The sequence below is a fragment of the Chrysemys picta genome, chromosome 16 (assembly GCF_011386835.1).
Source record: "Chrysemys picta bellii isolate R12L10 chromosome 16, ASM1138683v2, whole genome shotgun sequence".
In the NCBI taxonomy this organism is placed as follows: domain Eukaryota; kingdom Metazoa; phylum Chordata; order Testudines; family Emydidae; genus Chrysemys; species Chrysemys picta.
Window position 1 is genome coordinate 762,218 of NC_088806.1, and position 21,583 is coordinate 783,800.

General features: G+C 51.0%; 2 protein-coding genes across 2 annotated transcripts in view; both read right to left on the reverse strand.

The window, feature by feature from the left end:
- The window catches only part of RNASEK (ribonuclease K), a 321,727-nt gene that overhangs the window by 55,466 nt on the left and 244,678 nt on the right, over positions 1-21,583 (reverse strand). The gene's annotated exons all lie outside the window — the stretch shown is intronic.
- LOC135976028 (mucin-2-like) overlaps positions 1-21,583 on the reverse strand; it is a 48,811-nt gene that overhangs the window by 25,823 nt on the left and 1,405 nt on the right. The window contains exons 2-11 of the mRNA XM_065570374.1: positions 19,921-20,295; positions 18,136-18,324; positions 17,237-17,352; positions 16,746-16,804; positions 15,174-15,319; positions 13,413-13,481; positions 13,141-13,303; positions 9,074-9,235; positions 8,346-8,455; positions 8,042-8,100 (exon numbers count right to left, since the gene is read on the reverse strand). Coding sequence (XP_065426446.1) covers positions 8,042-8,100; positions 8,346-8,455; positions 9,074-9,235; positions 13,141-13,303; positions 13,413-13,481; positions 15,174-15,319; positions 16,746-16,804; positions 17,237-17,352; positions 18,136-18,324; positions 19,921-20,295 — 1,448 coding nt within the window. The remainder of the gene's footprint in view (positions 1-8,041; positions 8,101-8,345; positions 8,456-9,073; positions 9,236-13,140; positions 13,304-13,412; positions 13,482-15,173; positions 15,320-16,745; positions 16,805-17,236; positions 17,353-18,135; positions 18,325-19,920; positions 20,296-21,583) is intronic.

Sequence of the window (21,583 nt, forward strand, 5' to 3'; positions counted from 1 at the left end):
CAGGAAAAGAATTTAGCAAGAGCCACTGGCCAGAAGTTGAAGCAAGACAAAAAAAAATCAAACTGGAAAAAAGATGTAAATTTTTATCATGGAGGCTAATTATCCCTTGGGACAATTTCCCAAGGGGCCTGGCTGATTCTCCACTGCCTGCAATCTTGAAATGGAGCTGGGCTGGTTTTGACGCCAATCTGCTGTAGTGGACTTAATTCAGCCCGGGGTCTCTTTGGCTTTATACTCTGTGTTTTTAAGTGGTTCTGGGTCTTGGGGCATGTTGGGAACCCCTCAGCCGCCCCTTCCTGGCAGGGACCATGTTCCACACCCCACTGCACGAGGAGAAGCCAAACGGTCCGGTGCTCCCGGCCCCACTCACCTGCCGAAGAGACGGAGGATGCGAGGTGGGCGAGGAGCAGGGAGACCCAAAGTGTCTTCATCCTTTGGGAGAAGAGTCTGGGGTGTAATCCATAGACGTGGTAACAGAGAGAGGCCGTGCGCACCTTGCGAAGGCTGGGAATGCACTGAATCTGGGAAACAAGAACCAGGGACCTTGGGTCCTGGGGGTGGGGTCAGGGGGCACTCGAATTCCTCTGGCTGGGCGGAGGAATACAGGGAATTGTTCTGGTGAATTTCAAAGGTCGAGGAGGCTAATAAATCAGCAGCTGGGAGATTTCATATCAGTGCCAGGAGCGAGGGGGCGGAAATGGGACTCTCGGTGCCACACCTGAAGTTCCCTGGGTGGATGGGGCCTGTCGGGATCCCGTCCCTCGTGCCCTGCGTGCCAGAGATCTCAGAGGAGGGGAATGTGGAGAGAGAGAGAGACCAGGAAACACTTTCTGGCTCTCAGAGGAGCTCGGCTCCGGAAGGTGCCACGGGAAGCCGGGGGGTCACCATCACGGGAGAGTTCTCAGAGCAGGTTGGACAAACACCTGTCAGGGATGGTCTAGGGGTTACTTGGCTCTGCCTCACTGCAGGGAGCTGGACTGGATCCACTCTCAAGGTCCCAGCCAGCCCCACTTCTCTATGATTGGAGAGACAGACAGAGAGACAGACAGCCATTTGGATAGATGGCTAGAGGGTTGTGGGGATAGATAGATAGATAGATAGATAGATAGATAGATAGATAGATAGATAGATAGATAGATAGATAGATAAGGTGTATAGGGATAGATAGTTGTGATGTTCCTCTGGTGTTATCTGGACCGGTGATCTGCTAGGTCACTCCAATCCTTGACTCTGGGAGCCAGCCTGACCCTGCTCTGCTGTGGGAACCCCCACTCACGGGCTGTTCATGCACAGCCTCTGGCATGTAATTTGCTCCTTGGATTGTGCAACTGAATGATACTAGCCAATATCTCCGGTCCCAGACACAACCCTGGGAACCTCCGTCTTGCAGTGTCCAGTTATGCCCACTAGACGCTGGAAGCTTATATGAGTTCGTCAATTTAACAAAGAAATTGATGTGTACCAGACTTGTTCTCCCCAGGGGAGCCTCTGACACACTGCAAACTAAACGCACTGCTTCAGGTAGAACAAACCAACAGATTTATTAACTACAAAGATAGATTTTAAGTGATTATAAGTCAAAGCACAACAAGTCAGATTTGGTCAAATGAAATAAAAGCAAAACGCATTCTAAGATGATCTTAACACTTTCAGTGCCCTTAGAAACTCAGATGCTTCTCACCACAGGCTGGCAGGTCGCCCTTCAGCCAGGCTCTCCCCTTTGATCAACGCTTCAGTCGCTTGGTGGTGGTGTCTGTAGATGGAGGTGGAAGAGAGAGGAAGAGAGTGGCAAATGTCTCTCCCTTATATCATGTCCTTTCTTCCCTTTTAGCTTTGCCCCCCCCTTCAGAGTCAGGTGAGTATTACCTCATCACAGTCCCAAACTGACCAAGGAAAGGAGCGTGACTCACTCGAGAGTCCAACAGATCCTTTGTTGCTGTCTAGGCCAGTGTCCTTTGTTCCTGTGAGGCTGGGCTGGGTTTGTCCCATACGTGCCCTGATGAGGTGTGAACTGCCCCTCTGCTCTTGGAGAGTTTTTGCCTGGTGTTGTTTTAAGCCATGAGGACACATTTTTGGCCTTATAACTATATACATGAAATTACAACCTATAACATTACTATAACTACAATGCTCAGTGCATCATGAGCCTTCTGAAGACACCCGACCTGACAAACTTTGCATTGGATCCCACACAATCATATTATAAGGATGAACATGGGGCTGTAGGGTGTTCCCATGAGGTACAGAACGTCATAGTGTTATACCAATAAAAACTAGCAGGATCTTATTAAAGGGGACAAGATAAAGAGGCCTCATTTATTATGATAACAATTTGATTTATGACCAATAACTAATATCTTAATCCTTACACACACACACACACACACACACACACACACACACACACACACACACACACATCCATCAGATGTTCTGCAGCTGCTGCATAGTTACCAGTCCTGCTTGAGTCTGTGGCTTGAGTTTGCAGCTTGGGTTCGTAGCTTGTGGCGGTAACTGGCCAGGAAAGCCGGGCACAAGGACGAGCTGGGTCTCTGTTGGGCGCACCGATGCCCTTCCATGTTGGCAGCAGAATGTTACCCTCCTCCAAAGTTTTCCATCTTACCCATCCTTTTTTGTAGGCTTTAGTTTGAATCCAGAGTCTATAGGTCTTGCTGTGTCACGCTGCCTCCAGGTTTGGTGATTGATCACCTGTCAATTGCAGACATGACTTTCAGCCTCGGACCGGGCTTTGATCTTCCTTCTATTGTACCTTTTCTTTTTAGGGTGGATTCTTCTTATTTTGTTAGGGCTCTTGTCTGCATCTTCAGCCATTGGTGTTTGAACTCTATTTAATCAGGACAGGCTGGGGCTGGAGGTTGATTCCATCATCCATACATACCTCATTCACACATCTAAACTAAACTAATAAGATTACAGCAGGGTTTGCAAAAATGAAGGTTGCAGCAACCCTTACAAAATGGAGTCAGCGTTTTAAAATGGGGTGTGAATTACAATATGGCAAACAGTGACCAGAAGTTACACTGTAGGCAAGTGTAATAAATGGTGAACAGAAGTTCCAATACTGAAACAGTGCAAGTCTCAGTGATTTAAGCAGGAATTGGATTGATAGTGAAACTTACAAAGGCAGCTGACTGAACAGCTATGGCTCTTAACAAGCATCTTAACTGTTAACTAGCCAGTTATTGGGGTAACCGGTTTTATGAATGAATATTGTTTCATTCATAAAACTTTACTTATGAAGTTACATTAATAAAGTAAACAATTAAAAACAATTTCATTCATCAGTTCTACAATAGATAGATAGATAGATAGATAGAAATCTATCTTTTGTAGTTGATATATTTGTTTGCTTTATCTAAACCTGTGTGTGGGAATCATAACTCAGGGGGAGAAAGCTGTTGCATATTCCTCTCCACAGTGAGGGAGGGGGCAAATTTTATGAGCTTATGCTGTACAGTTCCCTGTGCAGCACAAGATGATCTAATTTTGGGTTTATACTCCAGAGGGGGTGTGTGCCTTAGCTGGAGTCTTCCCCTGCAGGGGCTGGTCAGTGCGCCTGCCTGCATGTAACTGCTGGTGGGTGTGTCCCTACCTGTATTTATGCTGGTGAATGTGCAGGCTAGAGAAAGGGCTTTGCAGCTTGTCACAGCAGTACGGTGTAAAAGGGAGCCCAGGCTGATGGGTCAGGAGGGCTCAGTGGTACCCCAGTTCCAGCGGGCACCCCAGGGGGAAACTGTCACATGGGTGTATGGAGATAGATAGATAGATAGATAGATAGATAGATAGATGCAGAAAGCGCAGATGCAGGAAGTGAGAACTGCTCCGAAGCTGCCATGTTCCCTTTCGAAACTCCCAAAAGAACCCAAGAGGTGTTTAGTCAGCCAGCCTTTGACCGTCTCGAATGCTGAATGCACCGGGAAAAGGGGCAGGCTTGGTGCATGGGCTGGAAGAGGAGTTGGAGCACGGCATGACCCAGCCCTTCACAGCTGGCAAGTCTGATGCACAGCTCATTTCTCATCCGGGGGGAGGGGGACAGAGATCACATCAGACCCTCCCTAAAACATCCCCGTGTCCTAGTACCCACCAAGAACTCACCAGCAGGGAGGCCACTTTTGTGTGGAGACCCCTACTCTGTGTCAGTCACTCACGTCCTCAGGTGCTGCTCCGGCCAGCTCCCTCAGGGCTGTTCGGCTGAGATTGAGCTCACCGGCTCCGTAGGGCGGGCACCAGGCAGCGGCTTTTTGTTCTGTGTCTGTGCAGCTCCTGACCCCACAGGGACCTCGGCCACAATGGGGGTGCGAAGCACTACCGTAATACACCTCATAAATAACATACAGCACCTAGCGTAGCGAGGCCCTGGGCCATGACCAGGGGGTGCTGAGGTGCTACCATAATACATCTAATAAATAACATACAGCACCAAGCACAGCATGGCCCTGGGCCATGACTAGGGATTGCTGAGGTGCTACCGTACTACACCTAATAAATAACATACAGCACCTAGCACAGCAAGGCCTGGGCGGTAACTAGCACACCATGGATGGGGTGGGGTAACTGAAATAACAACACTAATGCATCATCGTCATCATTATCATCATCATTATTTTATTGCAGAATCAAGTCTTCCCATGCAAAGAGAGACAAGGTGCGAGAGCAGAATGAGGGACACGCCTTCCCCCTCACCCCAGACCCGTCCCCATGGGCTGCTGATGGGACAGGCCAGTTTTAGCTGGGATGGGACAGGCGCCTGATGTGGGCTAAAGTGCATGTGCTGGGCAGGGCTGGCTTTGGGGGTGGGCGACGGCCCAAGGCACTGTGGTCAGGGGGCACCGCAGTGTTTAATTTGTAATGAAAGTGGTGCTAAGGGCTTAGCCCCAGCACAAATTAAGCATCAGCTGGGCGGCTGGAGAGCTGTGGCTGCTGGCGGGGTGCCCAGGACGGAAGGCAGCGTCGCTGCCAGCAGCAGCTCAGAAGGAAGGGTGGCATTGTATGTTAATGCCACCCTTCCTTCTGCGCTGCTGCAGGTGGCGGAGCTGCCTTCAGAGCTGGGTGGCTGGAGAGTGGCGGCTGCTGGCCAGGAGCTCAGAGGTGCCTGTGCTTCACAAATTAAGTACTGGGGGGCTGTGGTGAAGAGGTAAGGAGTGGGGCATGCCTGGGGTGTAAGGCTGCGGATGGCAGCTTGGGAAAATGGCAGGGGAGGCAATGGGGGCCAGGTGGGATGGGTGGGGAGCCCAGGGAGGCAGCATGGGCCAGGGAGCATGGGTGGGGAGCCTGGGGAGGCAGCGGGGGTTGGGGATGGTTGGGGAGCCCGGAGAGGCAGTGAGGGCCAGGTGGGATGGGTGGGAAGGCCAGGAAGGCTGCGGGGTTGGGGGATGGGTGGGGAGGCCACGTGGACCAGGGGAGATGTATGGGGAGCCTGGCGAGGCAGTGGGGGTTGGAGGGATGGGTGGGGATCCTGGCGAGGCAGTGGGGGCAGGGAGATGGTCAGGAGGCAGCAGGGACCAAGAGCACCAAAATACACGTTCACCCAGGACATCATTTTCCCTAAAGCCGGCCCTTGTGCTGGGCATGGATGGGAAAATCTGCATCGTGCATGCAGAGATCGTCTGGAGTGGTGCTGCAGAACCAGCCTCCAATGCCGCTAAAGCTCACATCCCACTGGGAGCAGGTGGCTGGGCAGTGTGAACGTCCCCTCAAGGGGCCTGATTCTGAGCTCACATTCCCCTTGATACACTGGGGCAAGCGCAGGGGGAACCAGCCCGATAAACCCCAGCAAAGTTACTCCTGATGTACACCATGTTGAGTGAGCGGAAAACTGGCACCAGAGACCCCAGCGAAGTTACTCCTTCAGCTCCTCCAGAGAATCAGCTCCTCCAGGACCCCCTCTCAATAACCGTTGCTGGGGGCTGCATGGGGCCATCAGGCAGCGCCACCAACACCCCAGCACCAGGGCCCTGGTGTCCCAGCCAGGGGAGCCGGGAGAGGGGGCTGGCTGGATGTGGAGGGCAGTTGCTGAGGAAGGAGAAAGCTCACAGCTGGGTAATGAGAATCTCCGGCTTCTGGATGTGCACCTGGGATGGTGAGAGATGGGGGTGGGGGCCATAAGCAGAGCTGGGCACAAATGACCAAAATAGCTCTTTTCTTAAGTGACAACGTTGATGGGGAAGTTTTCAGTCCCAGCCAGAGCGTGGGGGGCAGGTTGGGGGGGAGAATTGGGGGATTGTTTTACTTTTCTTCAGTGAAAATGGTCATGTGGGAATTTTCATTTCCCATCCATACTGAAATCCACCCTCCCCCCCCCAAAAAAAACTCTTTCTTTTTGTCCCAACCACAATCTCATCTGGGCCAGACACAGTGCTAAAATCATCTCTCTGCTCCTCCTTCCCTGTTTGTGCATCCCAGGATCGCGTCAGGAGCTCACGTTCGGCTGATTATCTGCCTCCCCCACAAAGTTTCCACAGAGTCCTGGCTTCCCAGGAGAGGGACCCCCATTACGCCTCTCTAGGGTAGTGGTCCCCAAACTTTTCTGTGTCATGCCCCTGCCCCTGGAGCCAAGCCACAGCTCCTGGGGGAGGGTGGGAGATGCGCACGGGATAAGGTGGTTGAGGCTGGGGCTGAGGCAGGGAGTGGGTGTGATGTTGCACTCCATATGATGTTATGAAAATATGCTAAAGAGTGAGGGTATAATGTAACTGGAATCTGCTTCATGCAAAAGGTCTCATTACAAAGCTTATAATCTACTGAGTGTGGTCATCCCATTTGTATAAATGTAGCATTCTTGTGTCTGAAACTAGAAATATGAAATATAACTCTGACGTCCTATTGTAGTTATGTAAAGTGTGGGCCATTAATGGTGGTTTGAATCTTGATGGCTCCCATCAACTAGGACAATTGGTTGTAAATGGCTGTTTACTTGCAAGCCTTCCTGTGAGTCAGGCCGGGAAGAATGAAGGCGGGGGTGGGGGCTCTCACAGGACAGGTGATCACGTCACCTGGTACTGGAATCCATCTTAAACCTGGGGCTTTTCTATTTAGAAGGAAGGGTGGGGACCCAGAAGGACAAAGGATTCCTGCCTTGTGCCAAAGCTATATAAGGGGGTGGAAAAGTACAAAGGAGGCTGCAGTCATGAGAAATCCCCTAGCTACCACCTGAGCTGGAACAAGGGCTGTACCAGGGGAAAGGATTGGGACCGGACCAGGAAGGAGTCTAGTCTGTGAAAGAAGCTCATTGGATCATCTCTGAGGGTGTGATTTTATCTGTAATTAGTTTCTTGCTGTATTATGCTTAGACTTGCATGTTTTGTTTTATTTTGCTTTGTAACTTACTTTGTTCTCTCTGTTATTACTTGGAACCACTTAAATCCTACTTCTGATATTTAATAAAATCATTTTTTGCTTATTAATTAACTCAGAGTAAGTGATTAATTCCTGGGGGGCAAACAGCTGTGCATATCTCTCTATCAGTGTTATAGAGGGAGGACAATGTATGAGTTTACCCTGTATAAGCTTTATACAGAGTAAAACGGATTGATTTGGGCTTTGGATCCCATTGGGAGCTGGGTGTCTGTGTGCTGGGGACAGGAGCACTTCTGAAGCTGTTTTCAGTTAAGTCTGCAGCTTTGGAGCGCGTGGGTTCAGACCCTGGGTCTGTGTTGGCTCAGACTGGCATGCCTGGCTCAACAAGGCAGGGCTCTGGAGGCCCAAACTGGCAGAGAAAACAGGCTCAGAGGTAGTCTCAGCACATCAGGTGACAGTCCCAAGGGGATCTCTGTGACCGAACCCGTCACAGTGGGTTTGTGGCCAAGGCAGGAGCAGAGCAGGGTGGGTTAGGCAGGCTCTGCCGCACCTCCCCAAATGTTTCTCTGCACCCCGTCTCTGCTCTACAGATTGCCCCAGCAGGGAGGATTGGTGCTGGAGCGGCATCGCCCCCAGATGGCTCCATCTCCCATTCGGAGCAGGGTGTGCTCCCAATGGGCCACTGCAGGCAGTAGGAGGAGGGGGCCGATATGGCCGAACCTACCGGGAGAGAGGTGTGGACAGATTCCATGTTAATCTTGAAGGAGCCGGTCCCATCCGAGCCTGCAGGCCGGGCAAAAGAGAAGGCTTAGGAAGGCAGAGGATTCAGCCAGTGGATGCACGGCTATTGAGCGCTGAGGTTCCAGGACCAGCTGCCACGGTGGCCAGGAACCTCCCGTCTCCCGAAGGAGTCCCTCAGAGCTGCCCTCCCCACTGATGGCACTGACCTGGTCTCTGTGGGACACTGGCCTTTGCCCAGGGGTTCCCACCAGCCCGTCTCGCCCAGCCCGGGATGGATCCAGCCTTACCTTTCCAGGAGTCGGCTCCTTCGTTCCTGTAGCGGAAGCTCCCTGTGGTGTTCCACTCAAGATCATCGTCCTCGAACCACATCTCAGCGTTGGCCTTCTCCGAATGCAGGCTGCAGAGGGAGCAGGTGGTGGAGGTTTCCGCCGCCCAGCTGGGCCCCCGAGGGCATCTGACCCAGCCTCCCTCTGCCCCTTCAAACCCTCCTTCTGCACCCACCCACTGAGTCAAAGAGGTGAGGGTCATTCTCAGACCAACACCAACCCCACCACGGGTACCTCACAGCAGGGCTCACAGCAAACCTACCTCGCAACCCATCGTCTGCCCAAGGAAACAACATTTATCCCCACTTTCAATAGGGGGAACTGAGGTACAGACATGGGGGGAAAGCCGGACATAGAATCCAGACTTCATGGCTCCCAGCCCCCCGGCTTTAACCCTTTAGATCCCTCCTCCTCTCCCCCACTCCCAGAGCTGGGGACACAACCCAGGAGTCCTGGCTCCCAGTTCCCCTGCTCAAACCCACTACAATCCCACTCCACTCCCAGAGCTAGGATAGAATGCAGGAGTCCTGGCTCCCAGCCCCCCCTGCTCTAAACCAACAGACCCCACTCCCCTCCCAGAGCCAGAGAGGGAACCCAGGAGTCCTGACACCCATTCTCATGCTCTAACCACAGGCTCACACCATCTCAGTTGCAGGCTGTGCCCACCCATGTGTTCCTGGCCCAGTTACCTGAACTGGTTTTTCATCCTCTTGGCTCTGAACAGAAAGGCACCGAGGACTGCACTCACGATCACCAGCACTGCAATGGCCATGCCCAGACCGACACCCAATTTACTGATGCGGGTGGCACAGCGCTCGGTGGGGTACCAGTACAACTCCTGCTCTGAGCAGCTGTGGGGGAGACACAGGGGGGTGAGAACAGCCCCACCCCAGCCCCTTCCCCACCCTGCCCCATCCTGTCCCTGGAGCCACTTCCCTGGGGTCCCCCATCCAGTCTGGACTCTCCATCTCCAGTGAGTGATCCCGGCTGTGCCAGGGTCCTTCTGCATGGATCCGAGTCATAAGAACATAAGAACGTCCATCCTGGGTCAGTCTAACCCAGTATCCTGTCTTCCGACAGTGGCCAATGCCAGGTGCCCCAGAGGGAATGAACCAAACAGGGAATCGTCAAGTGATCCATCCCCTGTCGCCCATTCCCAGCTTCTGGCAAACAGAGGCCAGGGACACCATCCCTGCCCATCCTGGATAATAGCCATTGATGGACCTATCCTCCATGAATTTATCTAGTTCTTTTTTGAGCCCTGTTATAGTCTTGGCCTTCACAACACCCTCTGGCGAGGAATTCCACAGGTTGACTGTGCATTGTGTGAAGAAATACTTCCTTTTGTTTGTTTTAAACTTGCTGCCTGTTAATTTCATTGGGTGTCCCCTAGTTCTTGTGTTATGAGGAGTAAAAAACACTTCCTTATTTACTTTCTCCACACCCGTCATGATTTTATAGACCTCTATCCTATCTCCCCTTAGTTGTCTGTTTTCCAAGCTGAACAGTCCCAGTCTGATTAATCTCTCCTCATACAGCAGCCATTACATATCCCTCATCATTTCTGTTGTTCTTTTCTGAATCTTTTCCGAATCTTTTCCAGTTCTGATATGTCTTTTTTGAGATGAAGCGACCACATCTGCACGCAGTATTCAAGGTGTGCATGTACCATGGATTTAGAGAGAGGCAACATGATATTCTCTTTCTGATTCTCTATCCCTTTCTTAATGATTCCCAACATTCTGTTCGCTTTTTTGACTGCCACTGCACATTGAGTGGATGTTTGCAGAGAACTCTCCACAGTGACTCCAAGATCTTTCTTGAGTGGCAGGGCCGGCTTTAGGCCAATTCCACCAATTCCCCCAAATCGGGCCCCGCGCCTAAGAGGGCCCCGTGCCCAGTGGCAGGGCCACCGGGGGGCAAGGGGGAAGAAGTGGCCGAGAATCCCTTCCCTGGCTAGAGGCTCCTTTTTAATTTTTGCTCACCCGGTGGCGCTCCGGGTCTTCGGCAGCACTTCGGCAGCAGATCCTTCAGTGCCCCCGAAGACCCGGAGCGAGTGAAGGACCCACCGCCGAAGAATAGGAGCGCCGCCCAGTGAGTACAAGCCCCACGTGTTTTTTTACGTGTTTTTATTTTTTAGTCATCCCTGACAAGGCCCTGTCGAAACTATTTGAATCGGGCCCCGCACTTCCTAAAGCCGGCCCTGTTGAGTGGCAACAGCTAATTTAGACCCCATCATTTTATATGTATAGTTGGGATTATGTTTTCCAATGTTCATTACTTTGCATTTACCAGCACTGAATTTCATCTGCCATTTTGTTGCCCAGACACCCAGTTTTGTGAGATCCTTTTGTAGATCTTCCCAGTCTGCTTTGGACTTAACTATCCCAACTCTTAGCTATCCTACACAGCCTGTGCTATCCCAGTCATGGGTTTTCCTGTTCAATGGCCAAATACAAATACAAAACAGAGAAATAATTATTTTGGGTCAAGCCAAAGCTGAGTTGGTCCCAAAATTGCGGGGGTCAAATGGAAAAGTAGGAAAAACGTTCAAGTCATACAGAAACAAGGGGGGAGGGATAGCTCAATGGTTTGAGCATTGTGCTGCTAAACCCAGGGTCCTTGAGGGGACCACTTAGGGATCTGGGGCAAAATCAGTACTTGGTCCTGCTAGTGAAGGAGGGGGCTGGACTCAATGACCCTTCAGGGTCCCTTCCAGTTCTATGAGATAGGACAGATAAAATCTCTGTGACCTGACCCAAATTTTTTTAATTCTCGGTCGGGTGTTTGTAACAGAAGCAAAAGAGGATGAATGTCACAAGACAGCTGGAGGAGGAGGAGAGGGTGCTGGGGCCGTCATTCATTACGACAATTAATAGTCACCGAGACAGTGAAAGCAGGCGAGAATGACTCTAGAGCCTGGTGGTTGGGGCCCCTCGGTCAGCTGTGGAAGGCCCGAGTTCAAATCCCTTCTCCAATTGCTAGTTAATTATTTATACAATGTGGAACAACTGCACCAGGAGAGCCCGAGAAGGCCCCACATGGGAATAGCCCATCGCCTCTCCCCTGCAGTGCTACAGACCCAAATTCAAAACTCTCTTCCCCAGGAAAACCCCTGTCAGGGATGGAGATAATTTTTAGTCCTGGTGTGACGTTGTGCAGTCTATATGGTTTTATAAAAACTTGATAATAAGTCAATATAATGTAACTGAGATAGTTTTAGAGAAAATACGGTAATAAGTGAATGTAAGTAACTGGGATATGCCTCATGCAAAAGGTCTCTTGTAAGGTATCATTACAAAGCTTATAATCTACTGAGTGTGATCATCCGATTTGTATAAATGTACCACTCTTGTATCTAAAACTAGAAATATAAAATGTAACTCTGAGGGCCTATTGTAATTGTGTAAAGTGTGGACCATTAATGATGGTTTGGAATCTTGATGACTCCCATTGTCTGCAAATGGCTGTATTTACCTGTGAGTCTTCCTGTATATGTGTGTGCTGGCAAGTGAGTAATGAAGTCTTGCAGTGACATGTGATCATGTCACCTGAACTGGAATCCATCTTTAACCTGGTGCTTTTCCAGTGAGGGGGGGTGGAAAACCAGAGAGACAAAGAGTTCCCGCCTTATGCAAAAGATATATAAAGGGGTGGAAGAGAACAGAGAGGGAGAGAAGCCAACATGAAGAATCCCCTAGCTACCACCTGAGCTGCAACAAGAGCTGTACCAGGGGAAAGAATTGTGCCCAGGCCTGGAAGGTGTCCAGTCTGAGAAAAACTTACTGAAACATCTCTGAGGGTGAGATTATCTGTATTTAGTTTGATTAGGCATAGATTTGCGCATTTTATTTTATTTTGCTTGGTGACTTACTTTGTTCTGTCTGTTACTACTTTGAACCACTTAAATCCTACTGTCTGTATTTAATAAAATCACTTTTTATTTAGTAATTTACTCAGAGTATGTATTAATACCTGGGGGAGCAAACAACTGTGCATATCTCTCTATCAGTGTTATAGAGGGCGAACAATTTCTGAGTTTGCCCTGCATAAACTTTATGCAGGGCAAAACGGATTTATCTGGGTTTAGACCCCACTGGGAGTTGGGCATCTGAGTGCTAAAGACAAGCGCTCTACTGTGAGCTGTTTTCGGGTAAACTTGCAGCTTTGGGACAAGTGATTCAGACCCTGGATCTGTGTCTGGAGCCAAACAGGAGTGTCTGGCTCAGCAAGACAGGGTGCTGGAGTCCTGAGCTGGCAGGGAAAACAGAAGCAGGGGTAGTCTTTGCACATCGGGTGGCAGTTCCCAAGGGGGTTTCTGTGATCTAACCCGTCACACCTGGCATGAGTGCAAGGGACTGGAGTACACGCCCTCCCAAGGTCCCTTCCAGTCCTACAAGTCTATAACCAGCAGAGGGGAGAATTGACCTGCCGGACCCCAGGGCATTTCCCCCTCATCCTTGGGCTTAAGGGTTACCAGGAGGGCACCTCCTCCAGCTGCTTTGCAAGTCCAGTACTCCTTTGCTTCTGGTAAAGTGCCTGGAATGGAACCCAAAGCAGCCTGGAGTCGGGTCGAAACGAGATGGCTCGGCCTGACGTTGCCAAAGCAGTTGGGGTTTCTTGGGGGTTGGTCAAAACGATTCCGCAAACTCGACACGGAGGAGGGCGTGTGTGTGCGCACGTGTGTGCATATGCTCATGTGCATGCATTTGCACGAGTGTGCGTGTGTGCAAGGGCGTGTATGTGCACAACTCACATGCACTGGGGGCCGGCTTTCGTCAACTGGCATTGCCCGTAGTTGCAGTTAATGAAGCCGGGGGTGCTCTTGGTGCAATTGGAGATGCAGGAGAAGCCAGACTTGGTGAGGTTAGGGAAGTAGAACTGGCTGTAGCCTTCGGGGACAACTTTCTGGCAGTACTCTGCGGAGGAGAGAGATGGGTCAGCGGGGGGCTGGCTGGAGAGGCAGCACTGAACACTCCGGTCCCACCCCAGCACCGCTCCCTCGCCGGGTTGCCGCGGGTCACTCACCAGTGCCGTTGAACATTGGCATTGTCCCATTGGAGACATCAGCGGAGGAGGCGTTGAAACACATCATGGCTGGAAGACACGGGATGGGCAGTTGTTAGTGAGCCAACCCGGGACCAGCCAGGAGCAGGAGTGAGAGACGGGGACGCCCTTCAGCTGCACACCCCCACTTGTGGCACCAGAAGCTCCCCAAGCTGCACGGGCCTTGCCATTGATTTGGGGGTTGGAAAAGGCCTGGCCAATGACCTGACCCCTGTCTGGGCCTGTGAAAGGTTGTCCACAGGGCTCGAGGTGTGGGGGAAAGGGAGAAAGCTGTTCTCTGCGACCTCAGGCCAACCACTGAAATCACAGAGGTCAACGCTTTTCTCTCCATCCATTCCCCCCAAACCCCTCCCTCCATCCATCCCCACAAACAGTCATCCATCCATCCCTCCCTTCCCACAAACACCCCTCCATCCATCTCTACATCCCTCCATCCATCCCTCCAAAAACCTCTCCACCCATCCAGTCTCCATCCATCCCCTCACACACACCCCATCTCCACAAACACTCCTCTATCCATCCATCTCTCCCTTCCCACACACACCGTTCAGACATCTCTCCATCCATCCCCACAAGCACCCTTCCATCCTCCACCTATCCCCACAAACACCCCTCCATCCATTCCTCCCTTCCTCCATCACACTTCCCATCCTCCCCCGTATAAATAATGGAGATACCCTATCTCCTAGAGCTGGAAGGGACCCTGAAAGGTCATCAAGTCCAGCCCCCTGCCTTCACTAACAGGAGCAAGTACGGATTTTGCCCCAGATTCCTAAGTGGCCCCCTCAAGAATTGAACGCACAACCCTGGGTTTAGCAGGCCAATGCTCAAACCACTGAGCTAGCCCTCTCCCCATCTATCTATCAATCGATAAAAATGATACTGACTAACACGGCTACCACTGAAACCTATCCATCTATCTATCTATCCCTCCCTCCCTATACAACTCATCTATCTATCCATCCATCCATCCCTAGACACCTCCTCTATCTATCTATCTATCCCCACCCACCCCCTCTATCTATCTATCTATCTATCTATCTATCTATCTATCTATCTATCTATCTATCTATCTATCTATCCCCATCCACCTCCTCTATCTATCTATCTATCTATCTATCTATCTATCTATCTATCTATCTATCTATCTATCTATCTATCCCCATCCACCTCCTCTATCTATCTATCTATCTATCTATCTATCTATCTATCTATCTATCTATCTATCTATCTATCTATCTATCTATCTATCCCCATCCACCTCCTCTATCTATCTATCTATCTATCTATCTATCTATCTATCTATCTATCTATCTATCTATCCCCGTCCACCCCTCTATCTATCTATCTATCTATCTATCTATCTATCTATCTATCTATCTATCTATCTATCTATCTATCTATCTATCCCCATCCACCTCCTCTATCTATCTATCTATCTATCCCCATCCACCTCCTCTATCTATCTATCTATCTATCTATCTAATCTATCTATCCCCATCCACCTCCTCTATCTATCTATCTATCTATCTATCCCCATCCACCTCCTCTATCTATCTATCTATCTATCTATCTATCTATCTATCTATCTATCTATCTATCCAGTCTCCAGCCCCCATGGCAGATATTGGGGGTGGAGCTATGAAGAATCTTCCTCCCAGGTCCATGGATCTGTCCCCTCTCTGCCCAGCCCTCCCTCGCCCTCACCGCACAGAGACTCACAGGAGCTGCCGTCGCAGTTCTGGTTCTCAGCCGCCGTCTCTATCTGCGTCTTCAGCTGCCCAGCCACTTTCTCAAAGTTTGTGTTGAGTTCCTCGGTGACGGGTAAAGCCAGGATGACAATGTGATCCACCACGACGCTGCCCTGCCTGAAGGAACAAACCCACCGTGGGTCAGCATGTCCCTCCTTCCTGGGGCGTCCGCTCACATCCCCAACGCAGAGCATGTGCACGGAGATTGTCACCCAGGCACAGAGTGGTGAGGCACCAATGCCCATTGAATTTGATTAATATATGATCAGTGACTCATCTCATCCGACCTTCTGTGTAACCCAGGCTGGAGAAACGTACCGGCTCAATAACTTGTGTTTAGATAAAGCACCTTCCAGAGAGGCGGCCATCCAAAGACAGGAAGAGATGGAAAAGCCACCACCACTTTCCTTTGGCGTTTGTTAATCATCGTCACTTGGAAAACATTTTGCCTTATTTCTAAGTTGAATTTATCTGGCTTTAACTTGATTCTTGTGCTGCCTTTCGCTGTTAAATCAGAGAGCCCCTTACTACTTGTTATCTGCTCCCCGCGGAGGTACTTAGCCACCATAGGCTACCTCTGGATCGTTTTACTGATCAACTAAATGGAGCTTGATCCAAGTCTCTCACTGTCAGCCCTTAAAATCATTTCTGTGGCTCTTCTCTGCATCCTCTCTGATTTTTCAACTTCCTTTTGAAAATGCGGATGCCAGAACTGAACCTAATGACACTCCCATCCCAGAAGTGGGTGTCGATCAGCATGACATTCAAAAGGACCCACCTTTCAACAACAACACTGTTAATTGTTTCCAGACAGGGAAGGACAGACAAGGATGGACAAATATTGTTCATGCTGAACATACTGAGCTGAAAGGTGCCACCAGCTGCCTGGAGGGGGCTCTGAGATCCAGTGACCATCACAAACCTCATTAAAGCCAACGGCTGTTTCAACTACCCTTTTTCAGAGTCAGTGGAATGAGCAATTAAGTCCGATTATGCAGCAGAGAGAGCTACAAACAATGGAGGCTACTGTCCATGGCACACTGCCACTAAGCCACGTGGGCTGAGTGGGGGGTTTCCCTGCTTGCAAAAGCAGGAGCTAGGATATTGATTTGCAGGCAGTGGGTGCCAGGAGAGGCAGTCGTGAGTTGGCCCTGAGAAGACAGAGAGAGAGACAGCGCTCTTTGGGCACAGAGCCCGCAGGAGCGATAGATGTGAGGATTTCTGAGCAAGAGAAATACATGCTGCTGCGTTCAGGGAAACTCGACTGGGTGGACATTTTTTTTCTTGGTAGATAAACAGGATTGCACCAAGAACAGACCTGACCCGTAGCACCAATGTCTCCTCCTAATAGACGCAGCCCGGAAAGGCTCTGAACACTGGTGCCAAAGAGCCAACCACACAACCAAGACAGACACACGCATGCCTACTGCGGTCGGGGTCTCCTTTAGGAGTCTCACAGGGATGGGTCATGGCTTGTGGGTGGAGCTCAGGTTGTGGGCAGAGCTTTGGGGGTACCAAGTTCCGGGGTGTTCCTGATACTCACGTCAATTTCAGGATCTCCACGTCTTTGTACCCCAGGACATTGTTGTAAACCAACTTCATCTGGAAGGGAATAGTGCGCATGTCACCAGGAGGGGCTGCCCTGAACCTCCCTGCCCCATTGAGATGGGGCCTGGTGAGCCCAGGGGGCTGGTGAGGTTCCCAGCCATGATACCTAAGCAGCGAATGTGCTCCCACCTGAACGCTCCCAAGTAAATGAGCGCTCAGCCCTTGGAAAGACCCATTAAAGTCTATTCCCCTCTGGCAGGCTGGGATCATCCCATTCCCCAGTGTTATGCCCATTCCTAGCTCCCAATGGCTCCAGCAATGGGTCTCCCTGTCCTTCCCCTGGGGGACAATCCCCCAATCTCATGCCTCTCTTGGGAAGTTCTCCTGCATCCCCCTGCATCCCCCCTGACCTTCCACCCTATCTCCCCTCTCAAGGGGCCTCTCTCTCATTAACTCCCCCTTCTTGGTCACTCTGCTGGGACCCACCTGCAGTTTGAATGACATGGTGAATTCTTTGTACTCTTGAGTTGTGTTGTCCTCCAGCTTGGGGGTGAATTTGTGGCTGATGATCTGCAACTTCACTTCCACTGTTACGTTCACCTCTTCATTGGGGTGTGTGTGGGGGGGAAGAAACATGGTGAAAATTGACATCCACCATGGGAATGGCAGGGGGGAATTGCCTTCCCCGCCCCCCCAGGGGTCCTTGTTAGCTCTCCTGATGCTCACACTGCAGGAGCCCCAGAATCCAGGGCCGGGGAAAGGACTCTACTGCCCTTCAGAACCCATCACACCGTTCATTTCCTAGCCAGAGGGGGCCAGCAAGGAGGGACTCTTGTAATTTCACTACCCACCATCCTGCAGCTGAACGTGTTTCCTCACCACCCTCCCCCAGCCCGGCAACAGAACCAGGTTGTCCCACCTGGCTAGGCCTGCTAGGTTAGGACTCCAGGATTAAGACCCCACTTTCCCACAAGCCAGCCCTGCTGTCTTACTGGGTTCTGGCTCACAGCCCCAGCCACACGACCCCCTCAAATACTAACGGTGTTCCTAGATGGGACCAGCCATCCTGGATCCTGGCTCATGGGCCAGATGGGACATCCCTGCTCGGGTTTCCAAGGGTCTCATGGAGTGCTTGAAAACCTGCCTTAGAGTGAGAAACTCCAGGAGCTCAGTCTATTTATCTTAGAAAAAAGGTGAAGGGGTGACTGATCCCAATCTGTAAGTACCGGCGCGGGGAGCAAATATTTAACAATGGGCTCTTCAGTGTAGCAGAGGCAGGTCTAACCCATCCTAGGGCTGTAAGTTGAAGCCAGACAAATTTGGCTTGGATATAAGGTGTTGTCTGAACCCCAGACACAAGGATCAATTGAGTCAGGTTTTCATACCGGCTTTGACCTCGATGACTTCAGAAGCGTATTGGCACTCAGGACCCTGAAAACTGGACGGGCATAGGCATCCACCATTGCTCCAGGTGCCCCCGTTCTTGCAATTGCTGTTTTCACACTGGGAGCCGTAGTAACCATCTTGGCAGATGCATTTGATCCCGTTGTGAGTGCCCCCGTTCTGGCAGGGCGCTGAAAGAAACAATCCGATGCCCTGCATGTCAGCATGAGTCTGGACTGGCTCATAGGCGGGAGCTGTGTCTGTGATGTCTAAATTGCTCTTGGTTTACGCTGGAGTGGAATTACACTGCTGGAGAATCACTCAAGATTTGCACCACTGTGGAATTACTCTGAATTTAGACAGGGGTGGAGCTACTCCAGATTTACACTGCAGTGGAATCACTCTAGGCCATCTTCACTTACGGTACTAACAACAAGGAATCCTTTTGGCACCATAGAGACTAACACATTTATTTGGGCATAAGCTTTACCAAGTCAAACAGTTAACAAGAAGTTGTGAGTATCAACAGTGGGAAATCAGTTTTTATAGATTTGTTCTTGTTAACTGTTTGAAATGGGCCACCTTGATTACATTGGCCTCATTAGCCCTACACAAGTGATTTCCACCCCTTCTTGTCAACTGTTGGGAATAGCCCACGTCCACCTTCATTGAATTGCCTCGTTAGCACTGATCCCCACTTGGTAAGACAACGCCCATCTTTTCATGTGCTGTGTATTTATACCTGCTACTGTATGTTCCACTCCATGCATCTGATGAAGTGGGTTTTAGCCCACGAAAGCTTGTGCCCAAAGAAATGTGTCAGTCTCTGAGGTGCCACAAGGCTCCTCGTTGTTTGTCTTGATACAGACGAACACGGCTCCGCTCTGAAACCCGTCACTTACGGGACTGCTACTCAGGAGCACCTCAATCCACCAACTGACATGAGCGAGAGGCGAGCCGGACAGGTTTACAATGGAGTGGAATTGCTCTGTATTTAGGCTGTTGTGGAGTCACTCTGGATTTACACCATTTGTGACTGAGATCAGAATCTGACCCTGGGGGATTTATTTATTATTATTACTGTGGCACCCAGAGCCCCAGTCCTGGACCAGGCCCCTGGTGTGCTAGACGCTCCCCGCCCGCCAGAGCTGGTGATCCGAGTATAAGACAAGAGACGGCAGATGGAGAAAGCCAGCCAGAGAGGAGGTCATAAGGAAACAATGAGACAACACTGAGCACCGTGACAAGCAGTGGTCTCAACCCAGCAGCACTGAACAGTTCTCAAGGTTTTTGTAAGTGTCATGGAAAAAATGTAGGTGGAGGAGGATGAGGAGGCTTTGCGGACGTTTATGGGGATCTCTGCCCCCAGAAGAGGCTGCGGGTAGCGGGGAGCACTATCGCCCCGATTGTGAAAATGTAACCAATAGGCAATGGAGGCTGGTGTCATGAGCTTCTCAGAGGCAGGTAGAGAGAGACTGTGATGGGCCCTGAAAGTGAAGGCAAGTAGCTTATGTTTAAACTCAGGGCGGGTCAAATACTTTACGTGGTCTCCTGCAAGGTGTGCGAACCCCTTATGCTTAACAACATATTTATTTAGCTGGGATACTCAGAGTCCCCTTCCCAGCCCCGAAGAAGAGCTCTGTGCAGCCGAAAAGCTTGTCTCTCTGCCCCCAGCAGAAGTTGGCCCCATAAGAAGAGATCTTACCTCCACCACCTTATCTCTCTCCCATCCTGGGCCCAACATGGCTACAAGAGCATTGCCAACTCCAGCATGAGCTGTCACTCACCTGGGGTGGTGGTGGTGGTGCTGGTGCTGCTCTGGGTCGTGGTGCTGCTGGTGGTGGTGGTAGTGGTGGTGGTCGTAATGACAGGGGTTGCCGTGGTGGTTTTGTTAGAGGATTCACACCGGGCGCCGTAGTAATCGGGGAGACAGACACAGTCTGTTCCGATGGGAGTGCCCCCGTTCTGGCAGGCCATGGAGCTATTGTAGGACTCACACCGGGGGCCGTAGAATCCAGGCAGGCAGATGCACTTGGTTCCGATGGCTGTGCTGCCGTTCTGGCAGGCGTCATGGGGCGATGGGGACTCACACAGCTCTCCCGTGTAGCCCGGTAGGCAGACACACTGGCTCAGGTTGGCAACGCCACCGTTCTTGCAGGGAACTGGAAGATGTTTTAGTGGGATTCAGGACGTGCTCTCAAAGCAGATCCAAAAGATCCTTTCCCAGAGCCGGGGAGAGAACCCAGGAGTCCTGGCACCCAGCCCCCCCTGCTCTGACCCACCAGCCCCCACTCCCCTCCCAGAGCGGGGAGAGAACCCAGGAGTCCTGGCTCCCAGCCCCCCCTGCTCTAACCCACCAGCCCCCACTCCCCTCCCAGAGCCGGGGAGAGAACCCAGGAGTCCTGGCTCCCAGCCCCCCCCTGCTCTGACCCACCAGCCCCCGATCCCTTCCCAGAGCCGGGGAGAGAACCCAGGAGTCCTGGCTCCCAGCCCCCCCTGCTCTAACCCACCAGCTCCCACTCCCCTCCCAGAGCCGGGGAGAGAACCCAGGAGTCCTGGCTCCCAGCCCCCCCTGCTCTAACCCACCAGCCCCCCTCCCCTCCCAGAGCTGGGGAGAGAACCCAGGAGTCCTGGCTCTCAGCTCTCCACCCCCAGCTCTAACCAACTAGCTCCTGCTTCTCCAGTGAAGTCAACATCAGCTAATTTTTTCTTATACCTGCACAGTTTCAGTGATGTGACATTTCGCCTCCTAATGTCTTTTTGTTTCAGTGAGAAAAAATGAAAATTTTCAGGTTGACCTGAAATTAATTTTGTTTGTTTGACTACCAAGCTGAAAATCAATTATTCACCTAATTTTAATAATTATTTAAATTAAAAAAACCACATTCTTCTCACCACATAGTTATATCTGATATAGTTATAAAATTGTATGTACACCGTCTAAATTATTTTGAAAATGGGACTTAGGGACTGCCCATAAATAACATAACTTAGGAGAAATTTGCTCCAGATTTCAAGTGGTTATCATATAGTTTCAGGCCGGAAATGTTGGGAACCAGGATGCAGGCAGTATGCCTGACTGGTCAAAGTGGGAGTTGAGTGGGTGGAGCAGGGGTCAGGCACAGGGAAATGACACCAAAGTTCAGAACTGAAGTCAGAGGCAGGGGTGGAGCAAGAGTGAGAACCAGGAATCAAAGCAGCCTGTCAGAGACCACATGCCAGAATCAGGGGTCAAGCCAGAGACAGAGTCTGAAGTTGGAGGGGGGGGGGTCAGAGCCAGGATTGGCAGCAGATGCTTGGGAGCAGGGCTGGACACAGACTGCAACAGGTGTGCCAGAGCAAGGTTCTATAGCCATAGAATATCCGGGTTGGAAGGGACCTCAGGAGGTATCTAGTCCAACCCCTGCTCAAAGCAGGACCAATTCCCAACTAAATCCCCAAATGGCCTCC